Genomic DNA, 21,878 nt, shown 5'->3' on the forward strand with positions numbered 1-21,878 from the left:
AACCTTTAAAAGAGCAATCTCAGCAGAAAAATGGGGCCTGAAGCCAAATCACAGTGAATTAAGGAAGGAATGAAAAGCAGAGGAAAGGAGGCAGCTGATAACAACATTCATTTCAGACATTTGTGGGCGGAAGGAAGGAGCTGTGAGACATCGCAGAATCAAGTGACATTTTTGTGAGATAAGGGAAAACTAAACATTTTGGAAGGCAGGAGGAAGAGAGTCTGTGAAAAGGAGATACTGGAGACAAACTCAAAAGAGCAAAAGAAAGATCTTTGCAAATCAAGATAAGAAAAGACATTAGAGGGACGGGGGTGATCTTTAAAGAGGAAAGATTCCTTATCCTGAGGCGCATTACGAATGAACGAAGGCATACATGGAGAAAGAAATGCAATATGGTGTGTCTGTGTATATATTAATTGGTTCACTTTAACAGTCTTACACTCAACAAAGTAAGAGGTAAGGATAAAGACGGTGTGGAGTTAGACTTCAGAGTTCTGCAGGATCAAAAATGTTTAGTGCAGGAAAAGTCAATGGAAGCAATCTCTTAATGTATTCTCGCTTGAAGAGATGGGAAACTGTGAATGAAAAGATAAACTGATTTGCCAAGATGGGTTTAACGGGATCTGGTGGCCACTGGGATTTGATGCCCAGTAGAAGAATCCCTGAAGGTCAGGAGCAAGGTGCGAAGCCAGAAATTGCCAAGCACCGGAAGTGAAGCTGAGGTCAAGGCAAGGCTAGGGGTGAACCTGAGGAGGGAGGTGAGGACCACAGTTGACGCTGAGGACGTTAGAAATCATTTGCTCTTATTTATACGGCCTGAGCACTGTGGTTCTGCTCTACTGTGTGACCCAAGAGCAGGGGCAAAAAATAGAAGAGCAGAAGTGATTCAGGATTGGGCTTGGTTTGGTCCATCAATGAGCAGAAATGGACGGGAGCCCAGGGCTGTTGGGAGGGCAGCAGGAAGCCACTTGCCACGGTGCCTCCATCAGTGGAGAAGCTCTAACGAAGCCAACTTCATCTTCTCAGGTCTTGCCCGGTGAATGCAGAGACAGTGCGAACTAGGTCAAAGGCATCGACCTTTGCAGACTGTTGCCTTGTGCTTGATTTCACGAGCTGTGTAACCTGATCCTAGATGTTCTGATCCTTCATTTCTTCATCCACAAAAGAGAGATGGTAATATTCACCTCACAAACATGTTGTGAAAGTTAAATTCTGAAGAACTTAGCACTGAGTACCTACTAACTACTCAAAATGTTGCTACAAATGGTTACCTTGGTCTCTTTTTCTAATGAAATGTCAACATGCAGCATAAGATATAAGGGGATCTAAGTTGTCTGGAAGTGTCAGATTATTGCATCGACATAGCTGTGCAGTATATGCCCATTGAGATATTCTCGAGAATTCTCTGTAAGGAATAAGCTCATTCTCTCAGCTCAGCTCCCATCATGTAGAAAAGCAGAAAACTATCAAACGTAGGGAACACATGCTTTCCATCAGTGATTCTGTGGAAGAAAGCCTTGAGGGACCTCAAGCGCCATTTTAAGAAGTGTATTTTTAAAGCTCACTGAACACCATTCTCTCCCGCTGAGATTATGTGACATCAAAGCTCCTTGCCACCCAGTTTCTACCTTTCGGGGCAGAGTAGGGAGACCCAGCTTTAATGACCACTGAACCAGCCCTTAAAACCTTCCTCCTGGGATGTCCATAGAGTGAAACAGTTTCAGTCTGATAACTGAAAAAGCAGAACGGAAACAGGAAACCAACAGTCCGAGCTATTGTTGGCTCTTCTCGTTTTTAAACACCTGAAGTAGAAGCAGAGGTGCCATTTATTCTCACTCACAAAGAAAGCTGCAAAGAATGTCATTTTCTTATTTATGACTTTTGTGGGTACACTATGTCTGCAAAGACTCATGCAAAGTATAACTTAGGTTTTTAAAGCATCTAGAAATTTCACCAGTTCCTGGAGTATAATATTTTAATCCAAAAAGAAGTTAGTTGAAAAAATCGTTTTTAAACTACTGTCTTTCAATCTGACCCCTCCTACCCAGCCCAAATATCCTTTCTGATTAACACGCCAGCTGCCAAATACCTTCTGGAATTCCTTTCTGGAATGTGGTTACTCTTTGATGGAGGTTGACAATTGGACCTGAGATGTCTGCCTTGAAGGGGCCAACCTGGGACAGCCAGGGTGACTGAGAGCCAGCTCTGGCGCCCCGGGAGCAGCTGCTCCCATGAGGATCGCACTGACCCACACCAGTAGAACACGGCTTTGTGTGAGACATTTAGATTATAACAGTTTGGGTGTGGCTCTTACAACTCAGAGCCCATCCCCAACTTCCATAAATCACACGACTGGCTTTCATCAAGGCAGGAAACCAAGATTGCTACCAGAATGGTTCTCTAAGTTTTCCTTCCTGGACCTGGCAACTCTTTGATTTTTCTGAAAGATGAAGTTCCACAAATTGTAGAGCAGAAAACTTAACTCCATCCCTCTACCATCCTGCAATGGAATAGAGTCTTAAACACACTATTTAAGGATTCTTAGTAACAAAGATGTTAGGATCCCTAGAGGTCAACGTAGACTTTCTCACAGTAGGTCATACTGAATTAACCTTGTTGCATTTTCAGTCATTACTGAACTGTGCTTGGATCCAAATACAAGGTGCACCTGAATTTCAACAAAGCATTCAGTAATCAATTAAACTCCAGTAACAATGAATTTGTCTTGACCCTAACAGGCACCAGAATTTGAAGGGAAACATCATAGTCATATAGTTCTGAGATCATTCCAAAGCCATCTTAGAAAAGGATCTCTCAGGGTGATAAGAAAGTGGGTAACATCAGTGGAAAAATGTCTCCCTTCTCATGATTTCAGCATATTATAAGGAATAATGATGACTGTTGTCCATTGGATTGGAAAAATATCCAGTTTTAAAACTCCAGATAATTAGACACAAGCATCTTAGAATTATTTTATGCTTTTGACTCAAACCTGGTACTTATGCTTTTAAAAAATGCTTTTGACTGTTTAAATCATCATTTGAAAAGCACAGGGCATGCGGTGAGCAATGTGTAGAGTAGACAGCACTTACTTCACTGAGACCATCCAGGGAGGTCAGATGGTCCATGACACGAGATCCTCCCCACCCTGGACCCTGAGGGGAGGGTGGGTGACCTGCTGCACGACTGTGAAGTAGGTCCCAGGCTGCACATCTGCTTCACTCAAAGCTTCATTAGTTACAAAGGCTGGTGCATCTGGGCACCATGGCTGGTTTCTCACACAGAACTCCCCGGGGCCTTCCCAGAATGAGACCACAGCATCATCAGTCTCCTTCTGACTCTTGTTCAAGAAGGTGAAATTAGGTGGAATTGACTCCATATGCTAATTCAGCCAAATGGATCATAGCATCTGCCACATGTCACTAGGTGGGACTCTCAAAATGTCCCTCAAACAAATTAAGAAGCCTGTGAAAATTGGGGGAGGGTAATAGCTCAGTGTTAGAGCACTTAGCATGCACGAGGTCCTGGGTTCAATCCCCGGTACATTCATTAAAAAAAATTTTTAAGTCATTAAGGTTTTTTTTAAAGATATTAAAAGAAGACTGTGAAACCCCATTTGATCACAGACAAGCAGACTTCTATTGCAAGATGTCTCCCCTCAAATTCAGTAGATACTCCCGAGCAAAAGAACGCCTGTCTTTCGTTTGGGTTCTCCTGAGAGCCATAAACCCTGTATGTCCATGTACAACTCCATCTGCTGCAAGGGGCTGAGACATCTACTGAGGTTACATGACTGTCTGGATGGCAGAAGCAGTGTCCACAACAGACAGGGCTCCAGACATTGCCATTTGTTAATGGCCCCTGAATAACCCCATTTCTGACTGAGCCAGGTCCTTGGTGAGAGCAGGGGGCAGTGGAGAGACATGCAGATCTGTATGCGGGGCAGTGCCTGGCGGCCTCAGCCTGGGGCTCGGAGCACGGCTGCTCTGCCGTCTACTGCCTCCCAGTGGGTGCTCTGGGGATTGCAGTTCTCAACACATAATGTTTGGAGACACACATCCCACTGTTGGGCTGCGTGGTCCAGCGGCCAGGTGGCTTTGAGTGCATATTGGCAAGACTGTCTCTCCTGAGACCAGAGGCTGCTCACCCTTGACCCTGAAGGCACAAAAAGAGTCAATATTCTCTAGTAAGCCAGGGAGCAGATGGAAAATGAGTCATCAGAACAAGAGGTCTGAGTTGCTAGAGAGTGGAATAAACAGCTCAAGATGGGAACAGGGACAGAGATGGAACAAGCAAGTTGGAGGCCAGTCCGAGTGGACACAGGCGGAGGGCTCCTGCCGAAGCCCAGCTTCTACTACAGTTACCTGGACCTGACTCCTTCAGAGGGTCAGGGATGGAGGAGGCAGAGCTTGGGGTAACTTGGAATAAGTCCCCATCTCCACAAAGACGGGTATGCTCACCCACGAACTTACCCACCACCTTCCGGCACCATCACAAAAAGAAGTCCGTATCTTCAAACTACACTTATGTTCATCTCACAGTTACACTATTCATTTTCAGCTTTACAGTGAGGATTGTAACGTGGGTAAGAACTAGAAGACATTTTCCTTCATAGAAACATCTTTCTTCAAATTACCTTGTAGCGCAGGTACTATGACCCTACCAGGTTTTACACGGTAGCATTGCAGAGTTATTGAGCTTGGCAGTGGACACTTGGAAAGGTCGCAGATGAAATGATCAACCTCAAGAGGTCGGGTGGCTGGTTGGTTGGTTTGCTCTTAGTCCTCCGTGACTCCATGCGGGAAACGCGCGGAGAGCACCGCTCTTTGCAAGTCAGAGTAACGTTTGTGTCCTCTGAGCTGGCTTGTGCAGCGTCTGCATCACAAAAGCCTGTCGTTAAAAAGCTTATCTTCCTTGGTAGAAGCCAGCAAGCCATTTGTTTTCCATTTTGACTATCCACACAAGTGCTTCTCATACACATCAGGGTAATAAATCCCCGAAGCCCAAACAAACGCGGTGCTGTTGCTGCTGTGCATTTTTATGGTCATCGCGGAGAAAGCAACTTATTTCCATATTCATTGATTCATTTGGAGCCCAGGGTGCCAGTGGGACTCTTAGGACAGGGAACCAAATGCCTTCAGATAATTTCAGGCTTCACTTGGCGAAGGACACCTTCCATAAACAGACATAACTCTAATTCTGGATTCCTGAAGAAGCAGGAGCAGCTTGATTAAAAAACAAATAGGTGAGGAATTACTCGGGTTATGAGGACACTGTCCCCAGAGTGATCCAAATACATGAGAAGCCAGTGTCTCCTCGGACCTCCTCCCCCAAGGATCCTGAGACCCTAGGCTTCTGTTCTGCCAGGCACACGGGAGAAAACAGATGGATGTGGGTGACAGTTGCATGAAAAGGCCCTCCTGGGAGCCACAGAGAAAGCAATGTGTCCACACAGCACTGTGCGATGAGACCGTCCACCTGCTGCCTGTTCTTCAGTCTCGGAGTTGTTTTAATTACTCCCTGCAAAGGAAGGATCTGCCCGCCGCCCAGCCCAAAACTGGGGGCGAGCCACTGCACAGAGCTGACCCCTCACCCCTCCTAGTAGAGGGAACCAGAAGATTCCCAAATTAGCAACCATTTGTCGCACATCTGGACAGTCTGCTGTCTGTCATCCTGATGTCTGAGAGGGCAGGCTGCATTTGGACTTGCTGCGAGGGCTGGAGCACTACCGTTCCTTAAAAAACCACTGTATCTCTTCAATCAAGTGGCTGGAAAATGATTATCCCATCACATTGATTCTCCTCTCCTCAGAAAAGGCAGCAGCAAGTATTCAGGAACTCCTGTAGCTATTTTTAACGTACTTCAAAAGTTTGATTTCATACAGAATCAGCCAACAGTTAACTCATAAGTGACAAGAGCCTCGTGTCCCAGTATCCCTTTCTTTCTGCATGTTTGTTTCATCCATCCGTCTAAGATGGGACAGTCATTGTCTTGTTCTCATGTTTGTTATGTGATCCAGGAGGTGTGAAAGCAAAGCAGCAAAAATCTATGGAACTTACCGAGTCAAGGGCTACTGCAGCACGTGAGCAGAGCTGGCTGAGGGGCACAGGGACCGTGTGGGAGTTTCTGCATTGCCACCGTGTTGGAATTCTGATATTCACCCACTGTGTTTCAACCAGACTGGTTTCCCTGCCTCGCTTTGCTTTGGAATACCTTGCTTCTCATCATTTATTCACCCAAAAGCATCTAATGAGTACCTTCTTTGTACCAGGTGCTGTGGCAGGAATGCGAAGTGGCACTGAGAAAGAGTTCTCACCTTGAAGGAGCCTGGCAGTGGAGACAGGCAGGCAGAGGGATGTGTGCAGTCATGGGAGCCGTGTCTTCCTCGTGGAATGCAAGGCTGGACCAAAGTCAGGGAAGGCGCAGGGACCCGGGCAGGATCTCAGAGGATGTGGCCACTCCGTCAACTCTCTCAGGAGGGTCCTGCTCTCCAGGATCTACTGGAAAGATAACCAGCACACATACAGGCAGTCCTGGGAACTGCCATTAGAGAGAGAGCAACACGGTGTGGAGACAGTTCAGACAAGAGTCGCAGCCATGGGGGAGGTCGGAGCAAGTGACCTCAACAACAGGGCTGAAAGGATGCGAGGGTTTGTGCAAACAGAGATGTGAGAACAGGTTAGGGGCTCGTGGGCAGGCAGAGAATGGGGTGTGCCCAGGGAGCTGGAACACAGGCTCACAGCAGACAGGAGTGAGAAAAGTCTTGAAAGCCAGGCTGAGGCAGGATAATTGAGGGCTTGGAAGCAGACAAAACGCGTCTGTGTGCTGGGGAGGGGAGGATGACGTCTGTTCTCCATTGCCCCAGAATGCGAATGCAAATCATGTTTTAAGAAAGAGTTTATTCACATCAGAAAACAAACGTGTTGTAGTCATGCCCAGTTTTAAAAACAAAACCAAATACACAAAAAACCTCATCTTTCTCCAGATTCTGTTTCTTTCCCTATGCCCCGTTTAGGCAAAACTCCTGGAAACAGTTGTGGGGTTTTTGTTTTGTCTTTTTTTAGGGGAGGAGGATGCGGAGGAGGTAATTAGGTTTATTTATGTAATTATTTTTTTAAATGGAGGCCCTGGGGATTGAACCCAGGACTTCGTGCAGGCTGAGCACGTGCTCTGCCACTGAGCTATGCCCTTCCCTGAAACAGTTATTCACCTCCTATTTTTCTCTTGAACCCACTCCGATCAGATTTTTGCCCCACCCTGCATCAAAACAACTCCCATCAGGGTCACCCATTTCCTCTGCTTTGCTCAACCCAGTGGTCAGTAACACGGTGCTCCTTGCCCTCGGCCTTGCACAGTCCTTTAGGGAGGCTGATCGCTCTCCCTGTCTTGTATCTCTTTCTTGTTCCAGAGCTTCATCCCTGGATCCCTTCTCTGCCTTCACTCACTGACTTAGGGATCTAGTCCAGTCACGTGGCTGTGAGTGCCATCTACAGACACACAGATGACCTCCAAATTTATCATTGCTCTTTACCTGAGCAATTTCTCAGAGTTGTGTTTTCAGCAAGCAACCTTTAGGGATGAGGTAACTGCTCCCCCACCCCACCCCTGACAAACAGGAGGCTTGCTTCCTCTTGCTATAAAAGTAGCTCAAAAAAAAAATCATTATAGAGATTTAAAAAATATTTCAGCATAACGGGTTTTTACAGGTAAAATTACAAGGCGAAAGAGTATAACAGTTTTTGCCAAATTGTTCTTCCAAACGTAGTATATGAGAATATCTGACACCCTAACACACACCCACAAAAATAAAAAAAAAGATGCAAAATTGGGTGACAAAATGACTTTCTTGTAGTCTTAGTGTGCATTTAATGTATGACTGATGTCTGACATCCTTCCACAGTTTGTCAGTTTTCTTTCTCTCTCTGTGGCTAGATACTTGTGTTCCTTGATCATTTCTCTATTGTTTGACTTTTTCTTGACTTAGAGAAATGCCTAAAATGACCCAACGTTTCTCTCGCAGAACACAGCCCACCGCATGCGCAGGGCTCCATCGTGGCCCAAGGGCCGCGGGGACACAGCAAAGAGGCGTGAGGCTCGTGCTGGTTTCTGCGCTGTGAGTGGTGATATCCTTGTCTCCGGCCAGCGTCCATGAAAGGCCAGCAAGCTGACCTGTTAGCTTACAAGCGGAGTGAAACCCCAGACGCTGCACAGCTCTGGACGTGAGGCAGCCCTTCCTTTTTTATAAGCAACGTAACACCTTAACCCAAATAAATTACATACGGAAGCTTTCTACTCACAGACGTTCTGCTTAATGACTTTCCTAGGGACCTGACCCTGCACAGAGCCCGGCGTGTCAGCCTCTGCCTGCCTCCCGGAGACAGCTTTGGCCGAGACTTGTACAAAGTCATTTTGGACTTGAGAAAAAATTAACCAACAGAAAGCAGTTTAGAACCTGTGGGTCAACTAGAGAAACTTCTGTCATTCCTTACGGATTCTCTTCAGCTTTAGGGCTTCGCTGTTGGTGTGAATGCCGGGAGGTTTGCGAGAGCAGTTGGAGAGTTCTTTCTGTTCAAGAATCCTTTTGGCTTCCCTCAGACCTACAAACTCTCTCACCTAAGTTTACGCCGGAATGAGCTCCTCTCTCTGAAATCCCTAAATGGGCTCTTCTTACCCATGCACGTCACCCCAAACTGGTCCCTTGAGACACTCATGCTCTTAGGGATGACTCATTTTTTGGATTCATTCTTACTAAGACCCACAATTAGCAGGACACACAGGCGTGTGTCATCCTAGCATCTGCATGTGTGAAACCTGATTCCCATCAATCGTTACACAAGGCCTGCGGCCAAGACAAATCAGCCTTAAGTTCGGGATCTGCAGATACACACTATTATATATAAAATAGATAAACAACAAGGTCCCACTGTATGTAGCGCAGGGAGCTATAGTCAACACCATGTAATAGCCTATAATGAAAATATGTAAATATATGTATATATATATATATGTGGGTCTTTATATTATACATATATACATAAAACTGAATCACTGGAGTATACCAGAAATTAGCACAACGTTGTAAACCGACTATACTTCAATTAAAAAAAAAACGAATCCTACTTATAAAAACGAATCCATCCCTTCACATAAAAGGGTGTTGGAATCTAATCTTTTGCCATTTGCATCTATTTAACATATTGAAAAAGATGGAATCTATGCCCTCAGAATTTACAGTACGGAGGAGAAAATTGTGTAAACATTATCACTGTAGAGATGGACGGCTTTAATGGAAGAGAAAAAGGGTGTCTTTAAAATGAATGACTCTTTCAAACCCTTATTTAAAGCAGACGTAATCAGGACTATTACCCTGCTGTTATTTATTTTGTGTGTCTTTGCTATTGGCAAGAACGCATTTTATTCCATTTCTTGGAGATAAGCAGAAAGCCACAGGGACTATTTCAACTCATATTCTGGGAAACCAAGAACTACTCAACAGTCAGCCATCTACAAATTAGTGATTAACATGATGTCTAGACACGTTCTCATGAGAATAACATTATTAATTAAACAGCCAGTTTGGTTAATCATGATAGCAAAAGTAATTTTGGCCATAAATATTTTATTAGAATACCAATCAATAAAGCAAAAGTAAAAGGATATATTTTAATTAATTCATTTGTTATAATATTGAGATTATGGCTGGCAAATTCTGTTTGAAAGCCTGGACAATGATCTAATATTTCTAGGATGGCATGTCTTTATCTGACTGTTTCCAGCTAATGGCATTGTACATTTCAGTTACTTGGCCAAAATTCCTTTCTTTTCATCTATCAAGATATTATTAAAGTCCATTAGTAAACAATTGGACCTGACAACTTTTCTGTTGCTGTGCATTGCGCTGTCATTTTAAAACTGGTTGGTCCCACATTTCATTAACAACAAAAAATTCACTGAACAGGGAAGGGAAACCTGGTGTCACTATAATTAAGAAGCTGATCTTACTTTCCATTAGTCAAAAGACTCATTTGGAAAAAGAAAAATAAACATATTGACCAACTATCTTCAGTACATAGACAATTAATCTTTTCAGAGTTAACAATAATTTCAAAATAATCCATGGTCCTAAGACACAGGGAAGAAATACAAGATAAATGAAACTTGAGTAAAAACATACTTTAAAAAGATTATTCAAATGAGCTGGGCCCTTTTGCCTTTATAAACGTACATCCGTGATCATCTTCTTACGCAGTTCTAACTTGCTCAGTGTCTCATCCTAACCCCAAACCTCTCCCTGAATTTCCACTGCACTTACTCAAATGATGAGATCAGGGCTACCTAACTCGCATTTGTTCTTTAGTGTTAGCCATCTGGTCAACCCCTTTCTGTTTAACCTAGAAGGAAACTTGTATTAGAATCATTAAAAAGTTTGCCACGCACACAAAAATTTTATCTTATATGGGTTGCTTAGATTTGTATCTTTAAATGTATAAGTAAGTCACAAAGCAATTTACGGGACAGCCATTAACAATGACTATTTTCCAGACATCTTATCCAGAGGAGAGTGAGGCAGACTTAGTTTTCAGTGAAAACTTCTCTCTCAGGATGGGATTTTTTCAACCCTATCAAATTAACTCTACATATTGATGTTTGAAAACAGTGCTTCAACATTGAGTTGACTGAGTTTGCTCTCAAGGGTCCTTCTCATCAATCCTCTGGCCTTTCTTCCAGTAAATGCCAATGAGCCAACCAGTAAATGCTGATGGACCCAGCGTGCCAAGTGGAATGAGCTAATATTAGAAGACACCAAAGTACGTTCCCTGTCAAAGAGGCTAATAATATGCTAATCCACACTTTAGACACCATTGCCACCCTAAAAGATAACAATGAAGACAAAAGAATGATTTATCTTACTTCAGATCAACATAAAGGTGTAGGTAGAAGTACTATATGTTTTTCTAAAGATTTGTAGTCTATTAGGAAAGTAGAAAAATAATATTCATTGTAGTACTGAGCTATCGTGAAGGCCTTAGCTTTTTTCTAAAAAGTCCTGCGGCACTCAGTCAAAACATTGGGCTTATATATGTTCATGCATAACTGAAAAATTGTGCTCTACACTGGAATTTGACACAACATTGTACAATGATTATAAATCAATCAATCAATCAATCAATCAATAACATTCGGCTTATCTTTCACCTACTTAGATGAAAAAATAATGATTTGCGAGATTTAACTTATGTGCTAGGTAAGTAGGTTTACAGATTATATAGCCTAGTTTTCAGAAGACTAATGCTCAGAAAATGATCGTGTAGCTTAGAACTTTTCCTCCAAGAATCAATGGGTGGAAAATAAAACAAATTATGGACACAGGCATGGAAAAAAAATTTTTTTTAATGGCAGAGCTGACATGTACCCTCCTCCTCGTATAAAACTGTCGGCTACAGTACAAAGTGGAAACGATGATGATCTAATGAAATTAAAGAGACAATATCTTCAAAATTTAAATTGTCCAGGAAACTATGTATTTGAGATCAGAACTGCTTGAAATAATTATGTTCTGCTTGTCGATACACATTTATGGCAAAGGTGTGAAAACACAGACTAGAGGTGCAGACACCGGATTTCTGAGAGTAGTTTTCTCCCCAATATTAGAAGATGGCATTTCCTGAGAGGAACGGATTAATGTGCAAAGTGACTTCTCGAAGTTTCCTTTCAAGTTGGTTTTTTTATGACCTGCATTTCCCTTTATTAATTAATGTCAGATAATCATTTCTGATATGGTATACGATTCAGCAACCTTGTGGGTCTGCAGACCCTCGCTGGGAGGGAGGGGATGGCAAATACAACACTAAGCCTTGTCACAACCTTACTCATACTCAGAAGTTAGCCTGAAACTTTATTTTGAAATTACTTTTTTTGTTTGTTTTGATGGACTGTTTATTTTATTTTTTTAAGAGGGAAAGTTTCACAGGCAAACACTACCAATGACAGGCTGGGTTTGAGCCCCAGTTCTGCCTCTCACTAGCTAATTAAATTGGGTGCCCATCACTGGGTAAGTCACTGAACTTCTGCTGCCTTTGTTCCCCCATCTCTAAAATGAGATCATCACAGCAGCTACTTGCTAGGTTTCTTTTGAGGGTTATGTGGATTATTATGAGAAGAGCTTAGAACACTATTCAGCACACGATAAGCAAATATGCATATTAGCTATTATAAATGTTCTTTCAATTCCAAGAACTTTTTATTGCATTTGTACTGTGATTGAAACAGGATCTGTGTTGATAATACTTGGTTCCACATTCATGTCTCTGTAGTTCTTTCTTTTTTTTTTAATCAGGATGCTATAATTTTACTTCATACGTTAAAACGTAAATAATTTCTTCAGTATCACTTCTCCTTCTTCACTGTGTTTTAAATTGTGCAGAGGTTTACAGAGAACCTAAAATACAAGTTCACGGATGTGGTAGGCAGAGTAATGGCCCCTCAAAGATGTCCATGTCTTAAGCTCCAAAAGGGAATGAATTAAGGTTGCAGAGGGAATTAAGGTTGCTAATCAGGTGACCTTAAAAATGAGGAAATTATCCTGGATTATCCAGGTGGGTCCAATGTAATTGCAAGGGTTTTTAAAAGTGGAACAAGGAGCAGAAGAGGGAGAACCAGGGACATGGCAGCATAAGAAGGACTCAGTTCAAGGTTGCTGACCTTGAAGATGGAAAAATGGGATCATAAGCCAAGGAGCACAGGCGTCCTCTAGAAGCTGAAAAAGACAAAAAGACTCCAGAAGGAGTGCTGTCCTGCTAACACCTGGGTTGTAGCCCAATGAGAACCGTTATCAGACTTCTGACCTCCAGAACTATAGATAATAAATCTGGGTTATTTTAGTCTACTGCATTTATGGTCATTTATTACAACAGCATCAGAGTTAATACAAGAAAGTTCTTGAGTTACACACACACACACACACACACACCCCTAAGATAGAGTCTGCTAAGAAACCAGAAAGTTATTTGTTGGCAGATGCCTTCCAATATACAGTTTACTAAGAAAACACCCCTCAGTTATGAAGCCATTACTATCACTTGCTGAGATAAAGAGGAAAAAAAAATTACAGCAAATATAACAAAGGCTCAGTATACAAACCCCACAAGGATTCATACAAATTAACGAAAATAGCATGAAGTTAATAAATAGAAAAGGGACTTCTTCAGATAATTCAGAATAGAAAAAATATAAGTGGGTAACAAAATATGAAAATATTCCATGTGAAATATAACTATTGCAAATGAAATAAATGAAGAGCTGTCATTTTGTCTATTATGCTGGCATATACTTTTTAAATGAAAAATCTTATGCTACTAAGGCCATGACAAAGCAAGCACTGTCATTCTGTGCTATCGTAGGATAAAAGATAAAACAAACCTTTTGAAAAGCAATTTAAGAATGTGTAAAAAAGGCATAAAATATTGATGGCATCTCTGGAAATCAGAAAATCCAAACTATAGGAAAGGCATTATTATTCATTATAATAGTATTTATAATATAGAAACTTGGAGAACAACTTTCAATAGTAGGAGATTGCTTAAATGCATTATAGTAACTTTAAATTGTGCAAATTTGGGTAGCTATTAATAAGCTTCTGATAAGTATTGACTTGGGTCATAAGAACGTAACTGGGATATTCACCAACTATAATATAAAGGACTGGGGAAAAAATCCCTTAGAAAGTTCTTAGTTATAGGCTCATGGGCCATCTCTTTCTTCTCTATGCAACTGGTTTATGGAATGAACTGGACTTAGTAGAATATCATCAAAAGGCAATTTTTATTCCTTCTCCTACCAGCCCTTCAGTTCCATAGTCATAGTTTGTCTCACCCTTTGGGTCACATTTCAGGCAGAACCTGTAGGTCTTTTGGTCCCTCGTAGATGTTTAAAAGTCCAGCCCAGGCCAGTGCAAACTCTCATCCACTTAAAAACTCTCCTCCTCAGCTTGGGTCTGATTTCAACTTGCAGATGTGCAGGGAAGAAGGGCAAGAGGACAGACTGTATACCTTATTTTGAAGTATCTATTTTTCATCAAAGTACTTGGAGTAATTTTAGACTAGACTAGATTCATGGACAAGTTTGTCCTCCAGAAATTGCAGTGTCTCTGGCTCCATAGAATGAAAGTCATCTTCTCAGCAGAATAAGTACAGAAAACAGTGGGAAAAACCAGAAAGTCTCCAGCCTAGCCCTTGAATTTATTCTTTTAACCTTTAGTACCAGAAGTGTAAATTATCTCTTCTCTCTCACGTTATGAGGAATGACCTGAAAGATAATGCCTTTCTTTATGATATAATTAACAAAACAATTTAGCATTTAAAAAGAGTGTATATTCTCAGAGCATTTTAAATAATTAAGTAAATGATTGGTATTTAATTTGCAATGAACATATTTTGACTCCCTTTGTGGTTATTAAACATTAAAGCAGTTGTAATAATAATGAGGGTTGCTACAAATTGCTCTATAAATAGTCAAAACTTTAAAATATATGTTCTGAATAATCTGTGGTGATTTTAAAATATAAAAACTGTAAACCCCAAATCAAAACCTAAGTGAAACATCTACAGTTTTTCCCATTTCTCTGTACTGTTTTAGAAAGCTATTAAAGCCAAGTAGAAATGAAAAGTTTCTTTAAAACCACAGCTGTTCTTTTAAAACATTTAAGTAGCATAAAAAATTTTAAAGGTTTTTTTTTTTCTGTTACAAATTGATGGGTGATACTGCTGTGTGTTCTTCATCTGTTGGTTACATAGGCTCTCTAATCATGGACACCTGTCCTAGATTTTTAAGGTGTTTTTTTTCTCCTTTGCAGTTGGTTGGTTTTGTGTATGCCTGTTATGTGATCAGTATTTTCATGGAAGAAGAGGACACCTGTAAGTACTCCTGTGTCTACCTGTGGGGTTATTTTAGATGAGATACTGCTTCCACAACTAACCGTTACAGGGCGATGAAATCGTTTCTCTTTGGCATTTTAAATGATTGAAATCAGCGTAGTAAAGTTACAACCAGACACTCGTAAGGTACACTGCTCACAAGTAAGGTGGCACTAAGTATGAAAGTTCTCAGTCCAAGGGGTGTGGGAGGATGCCCAGAGACACAGACGCTGAAAACCTGCTGTTGTATCATCTCAGTAACTTTTCATCAGAGACTAAACTTTCTTCCAGGTAGAAAAATGAGAGTTGTTTTATCCATCACCAGTTGTAAGCATGCTGGCTGCAGAATTTTGAAATCTGACTAATAACAATAACATCAGTACAACAATATATTATGCCAATGGCTACATGTCTGTAAATGACATAAAATGCCCTGAGAAAATGAAAATGACAGCCTTCAATGAAAGATGTTAAAAAAAATAAACAAAAAAAACAACAGTTGCTGGTCGGGGAGGGTATGGCTCAGTGGCAGAGCACGTGCTCAGCACGCATGAGCTCGTGGATTCAATCCTAGGATCTCCTCTAAAAAAGAATAAATAAATAAACCTAATTAACTCCCACCCCCCAAAAAAAGAGATGCTGAAAAAGAATTAATGGAATGATAAAAAGCTAAGTAGTCACATTTTAGCAGAACACTCAAAAAAAAAAAAAAAAACAGACAAATTACCTGAAGTTATATGGTGGAGATTTAGCAGCACAGGTTAACGGCTGGGGTTTACTGTGCATCTGGTAATGCATAAGGCACTTCCTGGCACAACTCCATTCTGGGCTAGTGTGATACTACAGAAAATGTTTAATTTGCTTTTTAAAAGTAAGTTATTATTAGATAAGCAAAGCACACCCAACCATCCCAGGGGTTTGGTTCTATCGCTGTGATTACGGTCTGGGTTGTAAAGTTGACTCTTTTTTACAGAATGAAGGTAAGTGTCTAGCCAGCCATCACAACTTCTTTCTAGAACACAACTCCCAAAGGGTCTGGTGAGTGCTTGCCACCAAATAGGAACAGTGTCTGGTATATGACCTGGAATCCAGCTGACAATGAGGATTTATTTAAGCAACTGAAAGAAATAGTAATCCTTGAGATGAAACTCATCAGGCAAACATACCCCATCATCTCCTTTGTGTTTGCTTGGCGGTATTTTTTTTTAATGCTAAATGAGCTGGAAATTTTCTGGCATTTCAAAAGTGCGATTGTAATGACAACCCTTGTGACTATGAAGTTGACTTCGGAAAGTGTGTTTTCAGGTGTTCCATTCGTAGTTCCACAATCTGACAAAGTTAATGTACAGAAAATCAGCAATGTGCTTCCAACGCACGGCTAAGACAGCCTGAGCAGCCAAAAACCAACCAGCTGAGGGTGAGCCTGAGCAATTTCAACTGGAATTGGGACCTAAAGAAAAGGACTAGAATTGGGGCTAAATAAATACTTCCACCAAAATGACACACGGATGGATAAATCCCCACTGAATACCTTATCAGGCACTTTCGAGTAGGTACCTAAAGGGTCCTCTTTCTCCTCCTCCTCACTGAACTGGTTGGAGGCTCTCAAACGATGCTAATGCTTCGTCCTACCTTATAGTGAGAGGGCAGACGGATTCATCAATAGTCTTATTTTTCTCTAGTAGAATAAATATATAAAGGACTTTCCTTGAGGTTTGTGATTTTAAACAAAACTTGGAAATACAAAATGACATGCAGAATAAAAGGCTCATCTAAATTGGGTAGAAGGTTTTTGACCTTCTATCAGCCTATCTTCAGAGTAATAATGTCAGTGTATGTGGATTGTCTTGTTACTGGCAGATACTGCAGTTTCATTGACTTTACAGTCTTTAAGTAGCTTAAGTTTCTCCATAGAAATCTCTGAATCAGCTATTTCAATGCCCATCAAACCGGCATTGAAGCGGCTGCTGGCAGCCTATTCTATTACTGGTTTAATTCTAGTGTTTGTTATTAGGGCCATACATTAAGTTACCAAGAGACATCTGAATATAGTAGCTGTGTTGCCATCAATTCAAATAATACTTAGAGCCAAAGGGTCTTGGGTGCTCAAAAGAAGTTACTATGCCCTAGACCAACCTGACATGATAATCTGCTGGAAGAGAGATGACAGAGAAAAGCAATCACAAACCTTTTAGTCTGATAGTTCTCAAGGGAGGGTAATTTTACATTTTTTATTGAAAGAAGTAAGACTCAAAGTGCAGTTGGTAATTACATTGTCCCAGAATCTTCAGAAGGCAGATGTGAGCAAAAATAAATGCCTGAAACCAATTGCAATGATCTCGTGGACCAGTACAATTTGTGCCAGCACTTAGCTTTCAGGTGCAATAACGGACGGGCCTTCGGATATGGCATTACCAACCCACAATCAGAAGACGCATCCTTCGTATTGTTTTTACAAACTTTAAACATAAAATAAGCAAACAATACCGGTAGCCTTCCAATTTACCTAAGTATACTTCTGGAAAGCTTCTTCTGAAAGATAACTGCAAACAGATAATGTAATGTCACAGCATTCTGGCAGACAATGTGTCATTCATCATTTCGATTTCTATTCTGACTAATGAAAATCTCTGCATTATTCAAAATGCAAAGTTAAGCCTTGTTCTTGGACTGAAAGCTGTCAGCCAGCCTTAAAAATTAATAACTACCCGCTTCTCCTCTGCACTGCTTAAGTGGTTCCCTGGGACTAACATTTCAGCTGACGGACATTTCTGAAGGGTAATAAATGCTTGAGGAAACATTTATTTCCAGCCACTCAGCTTCTTAGTTACCTCTCAGCTTCTTTCACTATTTCCTATAAAGACTATGATTGCAGGTCAAAGACAATGAAATAAAAAGCTCACAAAAGGAAGGGTCCTGCTGGGCAGGATCAATACGTTCCATCATTCATTCTAATGAATAACCCTATTTATATCTGTTTCATTTTTTTTATTTCTTTTTTTAATATCTCTCCATCTCTATGAACATTTCGGTGACACCAGGATATCTGGAACCTGTAGTCATAAAAATATGTCAACATCTTGTTTGTGAACCATCCACTGGTGAAAACGTACTTGTGGGCTTGTTACTACCTTGTTAGACTTACTAAAAAGAATGGTTTTAATTCAAGGAAGTGTGGAGAGGAGGCGAAAGATGTATAAACATTGTTTATTAACTTGTATAAACATTGCCAGGCTTTTTCAGAGGATCTGTTGCTAGCATTACTTCTGATATTAGGTTGCAAATTGCAACTGGGACATCTGTTTGAGCTCACAAAGGCCACTCTGAGTTGTATATGAATGGCAGGAGCAATGTACATTGAAAACCCTAAGTGATAGCTTTTGTAAAGGAAATGAACTCCCCAGATGTAGGTTCAATATTTTCCACTGAACATCTCAAGATAGCTCTTTATGCAACCATCTGACCCCTGGTAATATACTTTTGGGGAACTTTTCATTGGAAGGATGCCTGACTCTTGGAAGAACATTCCATGTCTCTGCTGTCCTTGAGGCTTCCTGCAGGCTAGCATTCATGTATTCGCCTGTCTTCCCAGGAATTCCTTTTAATAGAATAAGGTAGTATCCCCATAGCAATGATGTGAATTGGAAATAAGAATCACCCCTAACCCCTAAGAATTTAATAGAGAAACAAAAGGAGAGAAATTGACTAGTCTGAGTGTTAATTTCTAAGTCTCCCGTCCTCACTGTAATGTCTAGAGAAGCCCTAGAGAAGTAGAATGACCCAAAGGTCGGGCACCAGGGGAAGGAGAGAAAACAGAAGAGGCCTGGATGATCCTCAAAATAGAAACTTGCTCATTGTTTTGTGAGTCTTGCAGACATGGATGTGTGAGGATTGTTGTTCTGCACCCCATAAGCCTGCAAGCCCTGTTGGAAGGAGGAGCCCAGAGTCAGCGACAGACACATCCACAGTTTAATGGACGGGGGATCTTACACGTCCAAAGCAAACACCCCACTGTGGGCATCAGAACAGCAGGTGGTGGGAGGGCACTGAGGCGGTATTTGCTGTGGGATTGTGGGGAGAGCAGGGAAGGGAGGGGGGCTTAGCAGTTATAAGGGGAACATTTAGGGGGGTGCATAGGGGAACCTCTGTCCTATTCTCCATCTCTGTGTATCTACCTGTGCTAGGTGCCTCACATAATTGGAATTATACAGTATTTGTTCTTTTGTGTCTGATTTACTTTACTTACCATAATGTTTTCAAGGTTTATCCATATTGTATCATGTCAGAATTTCACTCCTTTCTAAGGTTTTCTAATGAATAATATTCCATTAAACTTTTAATTATTATTTGACCTACTTAAATTCAATAATCTAAATTCCTTTAAATAATCTATTCCATTTACGATTTAAAGTCCTTTAAACACTTAACCTGCACTCATGAATTCTGTAGAAGCCCTTCAAACAGTCCTCCTAATAAACAAAACACTCCCTAGTTTTTAAACTATTCCAGCAAATCCAATAAATCTAATAAAATAAATGTATCCATATATTAAATCTTAAATTCTCTTAAATATACACAAATTTAGCAAAATGTTCCTATGTCTTTCAATCTAAAAATCACAAGCATAAAATTAATTACCAAATTCAAATTTTGAATTGATTTTGCATGATCAACCTGCCAGGTCTAACGTCATCGATCTGATTATGTTAAGAAACACAAAGATTTTACGTACAAAGTAAACACAGATTATCCCAATGACCACAAAATCTTAAATTTTTACTTTAGTGTTTTAAAATTGTGGAATTGGCTTTCTTTGTTCTCTCTATAGTCAATCCCTCGTGTTGGAAACGCTTTCTCCAATAAATAAGCATCTCAAACAACTGGAGTTTGTTGCAAGTTAGGGGATTTTCAGCTGGGAAGCAGGCTGTAAATTCCAAGAGGATTATAACTTCCCACTAATGGATTTTCAGAGCTTTTTTAAATAGTTGGTGGAAGAAGAGGAGAGCTCATTCCATACCCTTCAAATGTGATTAATTCAACAGCAACACAACACCAGGACTAAGCTGATTAGATGAGTAGAGAGAAGACTTTACTCCTCTTAAGAGTCTCTTTTTGGTTGGTTTTATACTTGCTAACTCTTCAAAACATCTTAATGTCCTCTCATGTGACTCAGATGCTTTGTTGACATTCCATTTACTTCTTTCAACCATATCTCGTGATGGAATTCTGCATTCTTCCTATAGTCCACATAGGTTGCCAATTCTCAGAAAGATTTAAATATTTGACTGGATTCTGCATTTCTTTCGTATCTCTTTTTGTTCTGAGTTCCATTAACCCGTCCAGATCCAGCATGTTATTGTTTAATTTTAGGGCTTTAAACAAGCTTAAATAGCTAATCTTTTGTTGATGTATTGATTCATTTCTTCAAGAAACAGTTATTGAAAGACTTCTCTGTATTAAACCATAAGGATACAGAGATGAATGAGACTTGGTCCCTTTCCTAAGAGATTTTACATTCTAATAAGTGAGCCAGGCATGTAAATAATGATGAAAGAGTGAAGTGCAGATAATGGTCTGTATAAAGTGAATCAGATGCACAGAAAAGTTAAGCAGAGGCTAATTGTGAGTCAGAGCATCCAGCACAGCTGCTCAGAGCATGAGAACATGGTCTTGTATGAAGAATGTTACATCACCAGGAAAGGAGCAAAGAAAACACATTTAAAATACTGGCAAAAATATGTCATGAGATACTCAGCAAAAAAAACCCATGAGATACTCAGCAAGGCCTGGGGAAAGCCTGGATGACACAGGAAGTGATGAGCAGTTGGGTATGTTCAGTCCACTAAGTGAGTGGCAGGGTCGGTCTTTGAGGGACCTTGGATTCTGTCTTACCCCAGTGATTCCCCACCTATTTTATATCTCGACACTTACAGAGAAGGCTAATATTTATAAGGCACTCAGTAAGAAATGACCACCCAGAGGGCTAGCTACCCCAAGCCGTACTCAGCACAAACACACACACACACACACACACACACACACACACACACACACCAGGGAATGAGGGAATTGTCTGGTGACATCTGTACCTGCTCAGGTCACACCAGCTGAGATGCTCTGGTAGATAATGTGGAGTCAGTGAATGGACTTCATCTCGGGAAGAATATGATCAGATTCAATTTTCTTTGAACAGTCATTCACAGAAAGAGAGAAGAATTTATAAAGATGATCTCTGAAGAAATGGCATTTTGGGGATGGAGACTGTCCCAGAATCAAAAATATCAAGAGTAATCCAAAATAAAAATAGAGGCTATTTTTTAAAAAGAAAATAATATTGAAAGGGGAAATGTTAAAAACCATAGAAGCAGGCAGAGCAATTAATTATAAAGAGACTTCAGAGTCAACGAGTGTTTGTCACTTGATTTACAGAGCAAAGTAAAATATTGTGTAGATTTAAATGAGAATGATAAAAATATTTACATTGGGAGAAAAATTGGATAACTGAGAAAAAAATAAGGAAAAGGTTATAACTGTTTCGACAAATTCTTAGAACTGCTTTTAGCCCCTACCTTTTTTAAGCAATATTTTTCTTCTCAGAGATTTCTTCTGCCTTATTGACCCCAAAGAGATTTTTAAAATCCATGCCATTATTTAAATATCATCATTCCACTATTTAATATTGTCTACTCTTAGAAAATTTTTAAATGGGAAGAAATTGTCAGCACTGATTATGGGAACATCTGATTCCAGAGATCTGGACCCATGAGAGAAACAAAGGCTGGGAATGCAGCCGAATATAAACGAAAAGGGAGCTCCAAGAATAGAAAAGGGAGGTCTTCTCAGAATGTTTTTAAAATCTTATTTTCTCTAGAATACAGTATTCTTCTGAATGAGCTCAGCAGTAGTGACACAAAGGCCTTCAGCCACCAGTGATTTTGAGCAGATAGTAATTGAAAAATTAGAGAA

General features: G+C 40.6%; 1 protein-coding gene across 2 annotated transcripts in view; it reads left to right on the plus strand.

Moving 5' to 3' along the window:
• NKAIN3 (sodium/potassium transporting ATPase interacting 3) overlaps window positions 1-21,878 on the plus strand; it is a 411,817-nt gene that overhangs the window by 367,167 nt on the left and 22,772 nt on the right. For both annotated transcript variants that reach the window (XM_031441570.2, XM_031441571.2), the window contains exon 5: window positions 14,852-14,912. In XM_031441570.2, the coding sequence (XP_031297430.1) occupies window positions 14,852-14,912 (61 nt within the window). The remainder of the gene's footprint in view (window positions 1-14,851; window positions 14,913-21,878) is intronic.

This window comes from Camelus dromedarius, chromosome 30 (assembly GCF_036321535.1).
Source record: "Camelus dromedarius isolate mCamDro1 chromosome 30, mCamDro1.pat, whole genome shotgun sequence".
In the NCBI taxonomy this organism is placed as follows: Eukaryota; Metazoa; Chordata; class Mammalia; order Artiodactyla; family Camelidae; genus Camelus; species Camelus dromedarius.